This window comes from Rhincodon typus, chromosome 8 (genome assembly GCF_021869965.1).
Source record: "Rhincodon typus isolate 14 chromosome 8, sRhiTyp1.1, whole genome shotgun sequence".
NCBI classification, from domain to species: domain Eukaryota; kingdom Metazoa; phylum Chordata; class Chondrichthyes; order Orectolobiformes; family Rhincodontidae; genus Rhincodon; species Rhincodon typus.
The window spans coordinates 78,332,906-78,350,436 of NC_063339.1; the positions used below are offsets into that span (position 1 = coordinate 78,332,906).

At 46.3% G+C, this 17,531-nt stretch overlaps 1 protein-coding gene across 1 annotated transcript in view; it reads right to left on the minus strand.

Moving 5' to 3' along the window:
• Window positions 1–17,531, minus strand: part of sptbn5 (spectrin, beta, non-erythrocytic 5) — a 165,848-nt gene that overhangs the window by 138,420 nt on the left and 9,897 nt on the right. The window contains exons 5-15 of the mRNA XM_048600480.1: window positions 16,191–16,822; window positions 15,543–15,681; window positions 9,988–10,220; window positions 9,491–9,644; window positions 8,992–9,192; window positions 8,180–8,395; window positions 5,633–5,723; window positions 5,092–5,207; window positions 4,267–4,479; window positions 1,393–1,545; window positions 998–1,128 (exon numbers count right to left, since the gene is read on the minus strand). Of these exons, the coding sequence (XP_048456437.1) occupies window positions 998–1,128; window positions 1,393–1,545; window positions 4,267–4,479; window positions 5,092–5,207; window positions 5,633–5,723; window positions 8,180–8,395; window positions 8,992–9,192; window positions 9,491–9,644; window positions 9,988–10,220; window positions 15,543–15,681; window positions 16,191–16,822 (2,279 nt within the window). The remainder of the gene's footprint in view (window positions 1–997; window positions 1,129–1,392; window positions 1,546–4,266; window positions 4,480–5,091; window positions 5,208–5,632; window positions 5,724–8,179; window positions 8,396–8,991; window positions 9,193–9,490; window positions 9,645–9,987; window positions 10,221–15,542; window positions 15,682–16,190; window positions 16,823–17,531) is intronic.

Here is a 17,531-nt window from a genome sequence, read left to right on the forward strand (position 1 = left end):
CCTGCCCTGGGTCTATTACAGATATTACAGTAATGGGCCTCACACTGCCCTGCCCTGGGTCTATTACAGATATTACAGTAACGGGCCTCACACTGCCTCAGCTGTGGATCTGTTACAGATATTACAGTAATGGGACTCACACTGCCCTGCTCTGTTATAGATATCACAATACTCCAGGTTTAATTGACATATAATGAACACTAATTAGATAGTTCTTTCACCAAAATGGTATAAGGTTCAATAGGCTGAATGGCCTTCTGCTCTCTATGAAATGTTGCATTGGCTACTCATGACTACCTTACCGAGCCAGGGACCCGGGTTCAATTCCAGCCTCGTGCGACTGTCTGTGTGGAGTTTACACATTCTCCCCGTGTCTGCATGGGTTTTCTTCGGGTGCTCCGGTTTCCTCCCACAGTCCAAAGATGTGCAGGTTAGGTGGATTGGCCATGCTAAATTGTCCTGTAGCGTCCAGGGAAGTGTAAGCTGGGTGGATTAGCCACGGGGAATGCAAGTTTACAAGGATGGGATAGGGGTTGGGTTTGAGCGGAATGCTCTTCGGAGGGTCAGTGTGGAATCTATAGGCCAAATGGCCTGCTTCCACACTGTAGGGATTCTATGATTTTGTAACTAAAAGTTTTATTAACTACCCAGCTAGGCATCTATGGGTCTGCATGGACAATCTGGATTGAATGACTGTATGAATGCTGTATCATTTCCATAGTACCCTCTGAATCTCACCCTTTGTAAATTCAGGTCATCAGTCTTCATGTTAATCATATTTCTCTCTTGTGCTGAATTCAGATGTCCCGACCCTTCTGATTTCTTGCAGATTGTGGAAAACTATTGTCTTCAGGCTATAGTGTGAGTCTTTGAACATTACAACCAGTGAAGCCTGCATCCAATGCTAAACCATACAGACTCAATTCCTGCTGTCCGTCCCACAGACCAACAGCATCACCTGGCAGAGAAGTGAGGTACCCACAGAATGAGATGTTACCTTTTATGTATCTCATGCTGCTTTGCTCTGATTTCCTGCTCCTTGCTATGTCCGGTTTTGAGAAACTCATCCACCAATTGGTTAATCTCATCCAGCCGGCCTTTCCCAGCAGCCAACTCTGTCAAGAAGTCCTGAAACATGAAAGCGCCCCAGTCAGTGGTCATAGCTTGGCAGCATCCATCCAGTCCAATGGAAGAATAACATATAGAGACAATGACTGAAATCTGGAGGAGTGGGGGTTTAGGAAGAAGGGTCACAGAGAACGATGACACAGATTAGGTTTGGAGACACTGGGTGAGATGTATAGGGGATTACAGAGAGAGAGAGAGAGAGAACATAGATTAGGAATGGAGGCAGACAACAGAGATTCAGTGCTCAGTACGAGATTAACAAACCTCGTATTTCCTTTGCATGGCCTCCACGTTATCTGACTTGGGTTCAAATGTTTTGAAACCATTCTCCTTGTCGTTCATCCAGGAGTCAAAGTCATTGCAGGTGTTATAGAACTGGTAGAGCTGGATCATTTCCTGCAGCGCTTTCCTTCTAGCCTAGAGTAGGGTAGGACAACGGGGAGAGGGATGTGACTCAGAGAAAACACCAGCCTCAGATGCACAAAGAATTAACTTTTTAAGTAGCTGCTTGAAATACTTGGACAGCATTGGACAGCGACAACTGAATAAATTGTCAAGCCAAAGAAGTGCTGGATAAATTGAACCGACTGTAGAGGGGTTTGCAGGCAGCGCGCAATATGGAAAAGATGAAGCTGCCCTTTAATGTTGGCATCAGTTCTTTCCGAAGCAAGGCTAGTTTGATGTAGTGATTGGAAAAATTATTCAAGTTGACACTTCTCCCAGCACTGTCAGTTTTTAAAAGCTTCTTTGCCCAGATTAAACCAAGAATGGTGGGAGAACTGGAGTCAAAAGTAGGTCAAGTGAGGACAGCAAATTGGCTTCTCGAAAGACCATGAGCATACCAGTGTCAGAGTCACAGAAATAGGCCTTTTGGCCCAACTCGTCCATGCCAACTAGCTAACCTAAACTGAATAAGTCCCATTTGCCTGCATTTGGCTCATATCCCTCTAAATCTTTCCTATCCATGTACCTGTCCAAATGTCTTTGAAATGTTGTAATTGTACTTGGCTCTACCACTTCCTCTGGCAGCTTGTTCTATACATGCACCACCCTCTGCGTGAAAAAAGTTGCTCCTCAGATCTCTTTTAAATATTTTCCTTCTCACCTTAAACCAGTGCCCTCTTGTTTTGGACCCTGGGAAAAAGACCTTGACTATTCACATTATCCATGCCCCTCATGATTTTATAAACCTCTATAAAGGTCACCTGTCAACCTCCCACATTCCAGGGTAACAAGTCCCAGCCTTATCCAGCCTCTCCTTATAACTCAAACCCTCCAATCTCCGTAACATCCTTGCAAATCTTTTTTTTTACCCTTTCCAGTTTATTAACATCTTTCCTTCAGCAGGGTAACCAGAACTGTACGCAGTACTCCAAAGTGGCCTTACCAATGTCTTGTGCAGCGGTAACATGACATCCCAACTCCTGTACTCAGTGCTCTGGTTGATGAAGGCAAGTGTGCCAAACGCCTTCTTCACCGCCCTTTTTACTTGCGATGCCAGTTTCAAGGAATTGTATACCTCGACCCCAAGGTCTCCCTGTTCAACAACACTGCCCAGGTGCCTACCATGAACTGTGGGGGTCTTTTTATGACAATCTGACAACCTTGTGGTTACCCTTGTTGAGTTATTTTTCTCCAGTTTACTTCTTGAACTGATATTCTCAAACTCTTGGTGACACTCAAAATCGTTGATCTAGGCTTGAGATGGTCACCTTAATAGTGTAACTGCAACACTACAGGAGTTGCAGGCCACAGTGCACAACACAAAAACTCTTGCTGCAGTTTCTATGATTCTGGTTTCTTGCTCACTTTTCCATGTACAGTCCATGGGTTCGCTCAGTCTAACCACTGCGTCAAACCTTCTTACTGTGGTAAATAGCTCCACCTATTGGTGCAGTAGGGTTCAGCTGTCTCGGGCATAAAGCGACAAAGTGTTAAAATACACAAATTACCCAATGAAGAAAGAGCAATGACCTGTAACTAGAGTCTAAGCACTTGTAACAATTAATTATTTTTCATAAGTACCAGAAACCTTTGCGAATAATTAATAGCTTGGGTTCTGGTAGCGAAATTCAGAGCTGTCATCGCAAGATCCTTCTGAGGTCCAGCTAAGTTCTGGGAATAATTCACAGAGCTAAGGAGGAGTCGACAGACTGTGTGGGAATTCTGGCGGAGTGGGCAAAACTGGACAAACATGGCCCTAAAACAGAACACAGCACCATGCAACGGGGAGCAGAGTATGGCATTGTAAAAGGAATGGAGAATCAAGGATTAAATTGTCACTGGGCACTGACAACCAGGCCCAGAGCAGATGGACAGAAGAGAGAGCCTTCCATGTGAGTGACAGACAAGCACTGAGCAGGACTGGAGACCACAGGAATATTCCTACAGTGTTAGTAGCTGACAAGGGATCATCCCAGTCTTCTTAAGGCTGATGTCTTAGAGAAAGATAGAGTCTTTTATCCACTTACATTTCAATCAGGGAATTGAGCTAATAACTATGCACCATTCAGCTGTCTTGGTACAACCAGCACAGAACATGCATCATAAAGGTAAAACACTGCCATTGGTGGAATTGTGAAACGAACACAGAGAACACTGGAGAAACTCAGTTCTCATTTCGAGTCCAGTATGACTTCTTCAGAACTGAAAAAAGGGCTACAAAAGTGTGTTTTTTTTTAAAATATGTGTATGAAAAGGAGGGAATGGGTCCTCCATAGAGTTCTGAAGAGTCACACTGGATTTGAAAGGTTAACTTTTCTCTATTCATAGATGCTGCCAGAGCTGCTGAATTTCTCCGATATTCCCGGTGTTTCCCTGGTGTGCAACCTGCTGGCGATCTGCATGTCATACAAAACAGAAGACGATGTGACAAAGTGCACGAGAAAGGGTTATTACCGATGTGCAGGTTAGCTGGATTGATCACAGTAAATTGCCCCATTGCAGGGATGTACAGGTTTAGGTGGATTGGCCATGGTAAACACAGGGTTACGGGGATAGGCTTGGGGTGTGGCGGGGAGGGTGTGCTGCGTTAGTATTGGATGGTTTTCGGAGGGTTGGTGCAGAACCAATGGGCTGAATGGCCTCTTTCAGCACTGTAGGGATTCTATGATTCTATGATTCTAAGGGTTACTGTACCTTGGCTTGCTGGCAGAGATCAGAGTAACAGGAGTTGATGTTTCTCTGGTTGTCTTCAATCACCGCGCTGTTGAAGTCGTTGTCGGGACGGCTGGTCGAGGAATATTGCATCTCTGTCGTTCCCCGGCGCATGGACCGGCTTCTCCGTGGTTTGCTAACCTTCCTGCTTGGACTATCTGCCAGGGGATGGTCAACAGCAGTCTCGCTCTCCACCTGATCACCGACATACAACAACAAAAAATAATTAAACCCAGAACAACAATAAAAACCCAGAACAAACCCGTCAGCCTGGATTCCTGGAACTTGGCATCTTCCCTTTCCCCGCAAGGTAAAACCTTTCCACTGACGCTGCCTGGATTCCAGTAAACCCCTCATACACAGGAATGAGCCGCTCTTCCTCTCCGGGAACCTCTGCCCACCTCCCCCCAGACTCAAATAAAGACACTGATAATGCAGTGTGGAGCTGGATGAACACAGCAGACAAGGCAGCATCAGAGAAGCAGGAAAGCTGACATTTCAGGTCAAGACCCTGCTTCAAAATTTCTGAAACATCAGCTTTCCTGTTCCTCTGATGCTGCCTGGCCTGCTGTGTTCATCCAGCTCCACGCTGTGTTATCTCAGACTCCAGCATCGGCAGTTCTTGCTATCTCTGAAGTAAAGACACTGTCTCCTGAGGGAGAGCCCAAACAGAACATGAGGAAGAAGGCAGCAAGGGAGAAACGAGGAGAGAATGGAGAAAGTGTGGAGGAGGGAGGGAGTGAGGGGAGGGAGAGAGAGCTGGGCAGTGTTGTGTGTGCTGTGAAGAGCGTGAAATGGTTTCCTCACCGATGGCTCACTGATGGTGATGGATATCTTGCCCCTTGCACCCAGAGGCTGCCTGCGCTCTCGGGCTGTCTGGCTTTCTGGGAGTTTCACCTTCAAGCGGTTCTTGTCAGCCCCAGCTGTGAGCACAGATCATAGTATGTTACTGCACAGGAATGTACACCACGGCACACCGTCACACTGCTACACACAGCGGCACGCCGCCGAGACACTGCTACACACTGCAGCACGCCGTGGCTCTGCTACACACTGCGGCACGCCGCGGTGACACTGCTACACACCGCGGCACGCCGTGACAATACTACACACCGCGGCACGTCGTGACACTGCTACACACCACGGCACACCGCCGTGACACTGCTGCACACCATGGCACACAGTCACACTGCTACACACCGCGGCACGCCGCCGTGACACTGCTACACACCGCGCCACGCCGTGACACTGCTACACACCGCGGTGCACTGGAACACATATGACACACACCGGACTGTGACACTAATACACACCACACCAAACTATGCTGTCACTCCTCCTTTCTCACCTTGATGATGTTCTCTCAGTGGAGTCTGCAGTCCTACTGCTTCCTCATCAGATGAGCAGCTCTCAGTCTCTTTACTCTCCTGGTTCTCTGCCTGTAAACAAGACACATCATATCTTTCAAGTCTCCAAGTCTAGTTCATCACAATGGCTCTAAGGGCTTCTGCGTGACATATATCACGAGCAGAAACCAAGTACACAGCGAATCTGCTCTCAGTGATCATGCCCCTGTTTGACTTCCCGCTGCAGCAGTAGCTGAGGGGCACTGGGGTACAGCTTGATGGACCTAAAACCCCAGAGTAAATCTTCCTCTACACTGTTCCATCAAATACTCCTCAGGACAGGGACAGTATAGGGTTAAGATACAGAGTAAAGCTCCCTCTACATGGCCTGCATCAAGCACCCCCAGGACAGGCAGCAGGATAAAAAGTAGAAGCAGGAGTAATCTAGTTGGCCTACTGGGCTGGCTGTGCCATTCAACTTGATCAAGGCTCACCTTCAGTTTGAACCTTGATATTCAAACTGATTTCACAAGAGTCAAAACTCTGTCTATCTCAGCTTTAAATTTATTCAAGGATGGAACGTCTACAATCCCGACAGGCAAGAATTCCAAAGCTTTAAAACCCTCCGAGTGAGGATATTTCTCCTCATCTCAGACCTTCAGTGTTAATGTGTTAACCTGTTCCTGTCTTCTAACGTTCCCAGTCAGGGGGAAACAACTTCTCAGTGTTTACTCGGTCAGTTCCCTTCGGAGTCTTGTATACTTCATTAAGGTCATCTCTTATTTTTCTAATCTCTGGAGAATACTGACCCATTTCGTTCAGACCGCTGGCAAAGGGTAACTCCCTCATCCCAGAGGCTAATTTAGCGAACCTTTGCTGTATCAGCTTGACTACAAGATTGGTTTTTATTAAATATGAACACTACTCTAGGTGTGGTCTCCGATAACCCCTATGCCACTGCAGCACTGCCTCTTCATTCCTGACTAATCTCTTTGCAATACAAGCCATTTATCTCATACGTGCAAGGTTATGTTCTGTGCTCCTTGTACGAGTATACCAGAGTCCCTCTGAATATCAACACTTACCTAAGTTGCACCTCTTAAATGATATTCTGCTGCTCTGATCTTCAAGCCAGAATATAAAGTGCCATCTTGTTGGCCACTCACCTCATCTGCTCACTGTTTTAATCTGTATCTCTGAGTGGTCCTCATAACCTGGATTCCCACTGAGCTACACATTGTCAAAAAACAGATGTACATTCATCTTTCTCTAAGTCATTCATACTACAAATCACTGAGGTACGAGCACTAATCCTGTGGCATTGCAGTTGTTACAGTCTGCCAACTTGAAAATGCCTCATTTAATCCTATTTATCAATTCCTGTCAATTAACCAATATTATATTCATGTTAATATATCACCCAACTCCATGAGCCGCCTTCCGTGTATTAAGTTTCAATGCAACACCTTATCAATGTATTTTGGAAATCCAGGTACACTATATCTATTTGGTCCTCTTTAATTACTCTCCTCGGTACGTCTTGAAAATACTTTAATAAGATTTCTCTTTCATGAGACCATGCTGACTTTGATCACATTGTGATTGTTACCATGAATGGTGCTGTAGAGAAGGGAGGAGGTAGAAAGGGGTCTCGGGAATTAAAATTTATTCACTCATGGGAATATGGGCGTCGCTGGCTAGGCTCAGCATTTATTGCCTGTCCCTAGTTGCCCTTGAGAAGGTGGTAGTGAGCTGCCTTCTTGATTTGCTGCAGTCCAAGTGCTGTAGGTTGACCCACAATGTCCTTAGGGAGTGAATTCCAGGGTTTTGACCCAGCAACAATGAAGGAATGGCGATATATTTCCAAGTCAGGATGGTGAGTGGCTTGGCGGGGAACTCTCAGGTGGTGATATTCCCATGTAACTGCTGCCCTTGTCCTTCTAAATGGAAGTGGACAGACGTTCAGGAAATAGGAAGTGAATTACTTGCTACAGAATTCCCAGTCTCTGACCTGCCCTTTGGCCACATAAATACTATGGCTGTATCTGGTTCAGTTTCTGGTCAATGGTAACTCCCAGGATGTTAATAGAAGGGGATAATGACGCCACTGAACATCAAGGAGCTATGTCAATGGGCCACGTTATCTATATGACTAGTTCCAGTTTAGTTTCACAGGTAATCTCTGGGATGTTGATAGCCGCGGATTCAGTGATGCTAATGCCATGGAATATTAAGAGTAAATGGTTAGATTCTCTCGTTAGAGATGGTCATTGCCTCCTCCTCCTCCAATTTAATTGTCCTTCGTGACTGGATATAGCAGAATCGCAAAGCTTAGGTCTGATCCGTTGGTTGTGGGATCATTTGGCTGTGTCAAGCAATTGCTTACAAACATCGCTGGACACAAAAGTAGCTTCAGCAGGTTGACTGCTCATTTTTAGGAACGCCTGGCGTTGCTCTCCTGCAGTCTCCAGGGAAGCGTGATACAATTATGTACAAAACCCAGGAGAATCCCTCCGACACGTACACAGACACAGCGCAGAAGTGAGTACCTGACACATTGTTAATGGAACCTGCTGTACGGCCACTGCCGCCAAATCCCCCAGCCGCTTCACTTCGCCAGAATAGGCTGCTATCTCTTTCTCCAGACGCATGTGACGCTGCAGGAGAGTGTCGGCACTGGATTCATCCTTTCCACAATCCTCACTCTCCAGAAGAGGTTGTTTCTCAAGCAGCCAGGAGCGGGCCTCGTTGACATCTGCGAAATACTGGAGGACAACACCGAGAAACCTGCTCACTCGGATAATAACAGCAAACCCCGCCCCCCCACCTCAAATGTCAAAGGCTATAAACACACAAGCAATGCCTTTTGCTGGTGGTTATATAATCAACGGCACTCGTGGGTTACCACATATCAGGGCCGAAATCAATACATTTAAAACTCTTAAGGAGTTTGATAGGTTTAGAGCCCAGGAGGATGTTACTCCTGGTCAAGGGCTCTAAAACTAAGGAAAAAGTCACAGACTAAGACTTTGGCTATTTCAAGCTGAGAGGAGGAAAAGAATTCCTTCATTTGGCATATCCCAGGATAAAGATCGATGGACACTTGGACACAAAGTGTATTATAGAATATGGGGATCGCACAGGAAGATCCAACTGATACAGTTGGTCAGCAACGATCTTAGTAAATGATGGACTGAGTTCGAACGATAGAACAGCCACTCCAGCTCCTATTGCTTATGTTCCTGTGTTTAACAGTATAAATGTATCCTCCACACATATTTGGATTCTGTCTACAGCGGCTTGTTGTGAGGATTTTGACCCAGTCACACAACATGGACTCTGCTCCCCAATGAGATCTCACCTGTTTGATAGTCAGTGCAGCCTGCAGTCGTGAGCTCCGGTTTGCAATCTCGTCCTTTAACTGCTGCCATTGTTTCTGCAGGGTACTGACCCACCTCCTCACCTCCTTCTCACAATCCAAACTCCGTTGGTACAGGTGCTGGCCCTTCCTCACCACCGAGAAACATATTGACTGGCGGCTATTAACCTCCGACTCCAGGGCCTTTGAAGACCAGAACAATTAGTACATTTCAGAGATTCCAACTACACTATTCTCTAACTCACTCCATGCTCTGGGACACTGACCCCTATCTCTCACACTCACTCCACACTCTCAGACACTGACCCCTCTCTCACACTCACTCAACGCTCTGGGACACTGACCCCTGTCTCTCACACTTACTCCACACTGGGACACTGGATCCAGGAATCTGTGTATCCCTGATCCTGCCTGGAATGACAGTGCACAATGCGGGAGCTCATGCAGTGAGGCGCGTTACCGTGGTTATCCCAGTAGGTACCTTGTGTTTCTGGATCAACGCTGCGATCTGGGTGACATCACGGCCTAACACTGCCGTGCGCACTGTCTGCCACTTCTCGAAAATCCAGGACTCCTCCTCGTCACAATCCCGGAAAAACTCAAACAATTGCTGTTGCTGCTTCAGTTTAGAACGCCTGCATTAACAAGAGAAATGGACGGGTTAAAATGACCCTGAGAGAGAGAAAGAGACAGAGACAGAGAGAGAGAGAGATAGAGTGTGAGAGAGAGACTCCAACTGACTGAGAGACAATGCACTTCCTCCCATACGTCGGACACTTCCCCCTCACAGCAGTGGGATATTTTTCACACCTCAGCGTCAACTCGGGGACAGAACTTAGTTCTTAGAACTGGGTTGAGACAGTCAAATTAATTCGGCTTCAGTCTCTTCTATCCAGGAGCCTGGGGAGGCTGCCAAGGTTTACATCACATTCTTACTGAACCGGTGTCAGTTGTATCTTACGCCGAATGATAACTGACCTAACTTTGCTGAGTTCCAGGAGGTTGCTGTAAGCATCGTTGAGCTCCTTAAGTTTGCCCTGAACCAAGTCAGTGTTCAGCTCGCTGCTCCTGCCGAGATTGTCAGCTTTCTTGTTGATGTGTTTCAGGTTCTTTCCATGAGATGAGATTTGAGAATCGATCAAGTTGTGCTTCTGTACCATATCCACCACGTCAAGCAGATGCTTACCATAATCACTCGAACTTACCAGTGACTGCAGGAGGGGAGAGAAACAAAGCTGGATCACTACTAGAGTTTGAACTCTTCTGCACTCCTGTCATCTTCTTGAAAGGACTGATGCCACTCTTTCATATATTACAGCAAACTTCATTTTAACCAGCACCTTATCAACTGGCACAAATGATATATCTCAAATACTGCGATGTCCAAGTATTTATGCTGCAAATACAGTATAACAATAATGAGTATACCTTCTGCCTTACGTTTCCATTACTTTGTGTTTTTTACAATGTTTCAGGAGGTGTGTTGATGTTTTGACATCGATTTTTCAAGGGATGTTGTTGTCTCGAAGCTTTGCTTGGTCAGGGTTTACCACGGTTATGTTTACCTCTTTTTTTTTATCTGGAACATTTAACCAATTGGCACATTCCTGGTCCTGTAGGTGCCGGTTAATAAAACGTTTGCTATAATACTTCTGCCCTAGACAACAGAGAAACTGCTGACAACTGCACTGGGAGCTTCAGTGAGCTAGTTATTGCAAAACATACTGAAGGTTCAGAAGTGGAATATCCAAGGGACAGCTGAAGATTCCTTCTCACACTTCATGCACACAGGGGTTTCAGACTTAGGGTCGTAGAGTTGTAGAATTGTACAGCATGGAAACAGACCCTTTGGTCCAACTCATCCATGTCGACCAGATATCCTAAATAAATCTAGTCACATTTTCCAGCACTTGGCCCATGTCACTCTTAAACCCTTCCTATTCACATACTCATGCAGATGCCTTGTAAATGCTGTAATTGTACCTGTCTCCACCACTTCCTCTGGCTGTTCATTCCATACACGCACCAAACTCTGTGAAAAAGTTGCTCCTTAGGTCCGTCTTAAATCTTTCCCCTCTCACCTTAAACCTATGCCCTTGTCTATTTAAAGATCTTGTCTATTTACCCTATCCATGCCCCCCATGATTTTATAAACCTCTAAAAGGTCACCCCTCAGCCTCCAACACTCCAACACAAGAAAATAGCCCCAGCCTATTCAGCCTCTCCCAAAAGCTCAAACCCTCCAATCTTGGCAACATTCTTGTAAATCTTTTCTGAACTCTTTCAAATGTCACAACATCCTTCCAATAGCAGCGAGACCAGAACTGAACGCAGTATTCCAATGTCCTGTACAGCTGCAACATGACCTCCCAACTCCTATACTCAATGCACTGACTAATAAAGGCAAGCATACCAAACGCCTTCTTCACTATCCTATCTACCTGTGACTCCACTGTCAAGGTCTCATTCCAAGGTCTCTTTGTTCAGCAACACACCCCAGGACCTCACCATTAAGTGTTTAAGTCTTGCCCTGATTTGCCTTTCCAAAATGCAGCACCTCACATTCATCTAAATTAAACTCCATTTGCTACTCTTCAAGATCCCACTGTACTCTGAGGTAACCTTCTTTCCTGGTCACTACATCACTAATTTTGGTGTCATCTGCAAACTTACTAAACATATCTTCTATGTTCACATCCAAATAATTTATATAAATGACGAAAAGCAGCAGACCCAGCACCGATCCTTGTGGCACACTGCCAGTCACAGACCTCCAGTCTGAAAAGCAAACCTCCACCACCACCCTCTGTCTTCTACCTTCCAGACAGCTCTATATCCATATAGCTAGTTCTCCCTCTATACCATGTGATCTAACCAGTTTACAATTAGGAACCTCGTTGAATGCCTTACTGAAGTCCATATAGATCACATCCACTGCCCCACCTTCATCAATCTTCTTTGTTACTTCTTCAAAAAACTCAATCAAGTTAGTAAGGTCCGATTTCCCACACACAAAGCCATGTTGACTATCCCTAATCAGTCCTTGCCTTTGCAAATACATGTCAATCCTGTCCCTCAGGATTCCCTCCAACAACCTGCCCATCACCAATGTCAGGCTCACCGGTCTATACTGTCCTGGTGTTTCCTTACCACCTTTCTTAAATAATTAGCCAACCTCTAGTCTTCTGGCACCTCACCTGTGGCTATCGATGATACAAATATCTCAGCAAGGGGCCCAGCAATCACTTCCCTAGCTTCCCTCAGAGTTCTAGGGTACACCTGATCTAGTCCTGGGGATTTATCCACCTTTATGCATTTTAAGATATCCAGCACCTCCTCCTCTGTAATATGGACATTTTTCAAGATGTCGCTATTTATTTCCCCACGTTCTCTAGTTTCCATATCCTTCTCCACATTGAATTGATGCAAAATACTAGTTTAGTATCTCCCCCATCTCTGCTGGTTCCACACATAGGTGGCCCTGCTGATCTTCAGGGGGCCCTATTCTGTCCCTAGTTACCCTTTCATCCTTAATATATTTGTAGAATCCCTTTGGATTCCCATTAACCCTATTTCAGCTATTTCATGTTCCCTTTTTGCCCTGCTGATTTCCCTCTTAAGTATACTCCTACTGCCTTTATACTCTTCTAGGGATTCACTCGATCTCTGCTGTCTATATCTGATATATGCTTCCTTCTTTTTCTTGACCAAAACCTCAATTTCTCTCGTCATCCAGCATTCCTTACACCTATCAGCCTTGCCCTTCACCCTGACAGGAATATGCTGTCTCTGGACTCTTGTTATCCTGTTTTTGAAGGCTTCCCATTTTCCAGCTGTCCCTTTACCTGCGAACATCCGCCCCCAATCAACTTTTGAAAGTTCTTGCCTAATACCAGCAAAATTGGTCGTTCCTCCAATTTAGGACTTTAACTTCTAGATCTGGTCTATTCTTTTCCATCAATATTTTAATAGAATTACAGTCACTGGCCCCAAAGTGCTCCCCCACTGACATCTCCATCACCTGTCTGCCTTATTTCCCAAGAGTAGGTCAAGTTTTGCACCTTCTCTAGTAGGTACATCCACATACTGAATCAGGAAATTTTCTTGTACACACTTAACCGTTCCACTCTATTCAAGCCCTTAACACTATGTCAGTCCCAGTCTATGTTTGTTAAGTTAAAATCCCCTACCATAACCACCCTTACAGATAACTGAAATCTCCTTACAAATTTGTTTCTCAATTTCCCATTGACTATTGGGGAGTCTATAGTACAATAAGGTGATCATCCCTTTCTTATTTCTCATTTCCACCCAAATAACTTCCCTGGACGTATTCTCAGGAATGTCCTCCTTAAATACAGCTGTAATGTTATCCCTAATCAAAAACACCACTCCCTGTACTCTCTTGCTCCCCGCTTTCTGTCGTACCTACAGCATCTACACCCTGGAACACTAAACTGCCAGTCCTGTCCATCCCTGAGCCATGTTTCTGTAATTGCTATGATATTCCAGTCCCATGTTTTCAACCATACCCGGAGTTCATCTGCCTTACCTGTTAGGCCTCTTGCTTCGAAATAAATGCAATTTGGAGTTATCAGTCCGACCTCATTCCCTGCTATGTTCCTGCCTGCACTGACTGTTTGACTCGCTCCTTTTCCCAACTGTACCAGTCTCAGACTGATCCCTTTCCTCACTATCTCCCTGGGTCCCAGCTCCTCTCGAGCAGCTCTAACAAATCTCCCCGCAAATATATTAGTCCCCTTTCAATTCAGGTGCAACCCATCCTTCTTATACGGGTCACTTCTACACCAGAAGAGATTCTGATGATCCAAAACTGTGAATCCTTCTCCCCTGCACCAGCTCCTCAGTCATGCATTCATCTGCTCTATCCTCCTATTCCTACCCTTGCTAGCTCATGGCACCAGGAGTAATCCAGTTAATTATTATCATAGAAGATCTACTTTTTAAATTTCTGCCTAATTTCCTACATTCTCTCTTCAGAACCTTGAACACAAATTTAAAATCTCACCGCATAAATTCACAACAAAAAAGCTTCAGAAAGATTGGTAGATTGGGCGAACAGAAGACAGATACTATCTCTTTGAAGTGAAATGGAACACAATTTGGGAGGGCAAGTTAGGAATGAGTCTGTAAACTGAAGAGGTTTGAGAGACAGAAGAAAGTAACAATGCCATTCCATAGTTCCAAAAAACTGTAAGCACAAATTGATTAACCACAAATCACAGAATCTGTACGGTGTAGAAGCAGGCCATTCGGCCCATTGAGTCTGCACTGACCATCTGAAGACCTTCCAACCCAGACCCACTCTCCCTACCCTACCACTGTAACTGCACTTCCTACGGCTAACACACCTAGCCTGCATATCCCTAGACACTATGGGACAATTCAGCATGGCCAATCCACCCAACCTGCCCATCTTTTGGGCCGTGGGAGGAAACTAGAGCACCCAGAGGAAACCCACTCAGATACAGGAAGAATGTGCAAACTCCACGCAGACAGTTGCCTGAGGGTGGAATCAAACCTGGGTCCCTGATGCTATGAGGCATCAGTGCTAACCACTGAGCCACCACCCTGCCCAAAGTCATGAATGGCACTTATGTTTTGTAAATGGGAGCAGAGAATTCAAGAGTAAAGTGGTCATGATGATTTTGATTAACCCAATGGTTGAACAGTATAACTGCACTTATTTTCGTATGATTCTTTCATGGGATGTAGGTGTTGCTGGTGAGCCTGCTATTTGTTCCCCATCCCTAATTACTCTTGAACTGAGTGTCTTTCTGTGCCTTTTCAAAGGGCAGTTTAGAGTCAACCACAATGGATATGGATACTGGAGTCACATGCGGACTTGACCAGGTAAAAATGGCAGATTTCCCTCCCTAAAGGACATTGGTGAACCAGATGAGTGCAGTTATAAAACTGGAATAGTAATCGAGAGGCCTGGGCTAATGTTCTGGGGACATGAATTTAAATCCCAGCTCGTGGAATTTAAACTCAATGAATAAATGTGGAATTGAAATCCAGCCCCAGCGATGGGAAGCATGAGACAGTGTTAGCTGTCATGAAGGCGCCATCTGGTTCACAAATGGAAGGAAATCTACTTTCCTTATCTGGCTTACATGTGACTCCAGACCCACAGCAACATGGAGGACTCTTGTCTACCTCTGAAATAGTCGAGCAAGCCATTCAGTTCGAGGGCAATTAGGGACGGGCAACAAATATCAGCCTTGCTGGTTACAGCCACATCCGATGGAAGATTAAAGGGAGAAAAATGCTGGGATGGTTTCCTTTTCCCCAGGAGTAGGTCACTGGAACAAGTTGCTGTCTCAATCCAGATTCATCTGTTTGAACAGGATGTCAATACCTATAACAGAAGAGAGGGCAGTGCACCCTCCCTGTCAATTACTCATTTCACACACTGTCAGACAGATAGCCAGGGCCCTGAACATAGGACAGTTTTAATTCATGCAATACTGAGTGGCTCTCCATTACCAAGTCTGCGTGGCCAATCTTACGTGAATGGTCATTATTTCTTGGAAAATGCTGTTAATATCTTGGAGTAAGGCGAGTGCAGACGTAGTCTTGTTCAGGGATTCCCTGCGTTTGCAAAGCTGTTGGAGAAGGTCTTGCCAGCGACGTTCAACATTCTGCTGTCTGCAAAGGAGGAAGAGATTTCAATCAGTACACCACGGTTTGTAATCCAACCCAGTCTTGGTCCCACTGGGACTCACATTCCCACTCCCAACAGATAAGACAGTGTGTGACCCAGTGACCACACCCCCACCCCCACCTCCATCCCCATCCCTGCCTGGACAGTCTCTGACCTACTAACCTGAGCCCCCAGACCCTGTCTGAACAGTGTCTGAGCCACTGACCTCTCCTAGTCCCTGTCTGGACAGTGTCTGACCCACTGTCCAGACAGGGACTGGGGGTGGGGGGGTCATTGGGTCAGACACTGTCCGGACAGGGACTAGGTGAGGTCAGTGGGTCAGACACTGTCCGGACAGGAACTAGGAGAGGTCAGTGGCTCAGACACTGTCCAGACAGGGACTAAGAGAGGTCAGTGTCTGACCCACTGACTCCCCACCCACCCTCCTTCATCGGATGATAAAACCACAATTATACTCGAGCGAGCGGAAAGACCGGCTGCAATGTCACCTTACCGCTTCACGATTTCGGTCTTGCTGTGGTAGTTCTCTCTCTCAATGACTGCTGCCATTTCAGCCAGGGCCTTGAACCTCTGTTCCCGGGCGAACACGTCAGTGGTGATGGCCTCCAGCATCTTGGCCGCAGCCACAGCCTCCTCGATGCTCCTCACGCTGACGTCCTGCTTGGCAACCACGGACCTCATCTCGGTGAGGTAGGCCTCCCTCAGCGCGGCCTTCTTCCTGAACTTGCGCACCAGCTGCTCCAGGCGCTCGAGCCGCAGCATCTCCTTCTGCAGCGCCTTCTCCCGCTCGTATTCCGACTTCTCCAGGTTGGCCCAGTGCCTCTCGATGTCACGCAGGGTCTTCCCCTCGGGGGGCACGTACAGCCTCATGTTGTTGGCTCGGAGCTTGGTCTTGATGTTGAAGAGGTGGGCTTCGATGAGCCCCCGCTCCTGGTACTTGGGTGGCTTCTCCACTGTGCGGAAGGTTTTGAAGTCCGCCACCAGCCTTTGCATGCTTGCCAGCGAGTTGGGGAAGCTGCGGTCGTTCAACTCCCTCACCTTGTCTTCAATCCACCGCAGCAAGTCAGTCACCAGTCGCTGGTATTCCAGTTTGAGGTCCTCAATCTCCTTCAGGAGACGAATAATCTGTGAAGAGGAACACATAACACCCTCAGCCGCAAAATAAATATAAAGGACCCTGCTGGGAACGTATATTCACACGCAAGAACCAGGGGCCTGGAGCGTGGAACTGAGTCTTGATTTAAAAGAGTTTTTAACTGTATGTGTTTTCTTGGGGGAAACTGTGCTCTGCAGTTATCACTGACAAAGCCTCCTGATTGGAAAGGCCAGCATTTATTGGCTATTCCTAGTTGGAGAGAGCCTCCTGATTGGAAAGGCCAGCATTTATTGGCTATTCCTAGTTGGAGAGAGCCTCCTGATTGGAAAGGCCAGCATTTATTGGCTATCCCTAGTTGCCCAGAGGGTAGTTCCAACTTGACCATGGCTGTAGGTCTGGAGTCACATGTAGGCTGTAGTGATTGGAATGAGGTCAGCCAGGTGCACCTCATAGAATGGGAGTTCTCCGATTGGACCAGATTAACAGTCCCAATCAGGGAGCCTGGCTAACAGATATAAACAGGAATGTCAAACATCCTGCTCACTCTCAGATTAAAAACCAAAAGAACTGCGGATGCTGTAAATCAGGAACAAAAACAAAGTTGCTGGAAAAGCTCAGCAGGTCTGGCAGCATCTGTGAAGGAGAAAACATAGTTAACGTTTTGGGTCCGGTGACCCTTCCTGTTCTGAGGAAGGGTCACCAGACCCGAAACGTTAACTCTGTTTTGTCCTTCACATA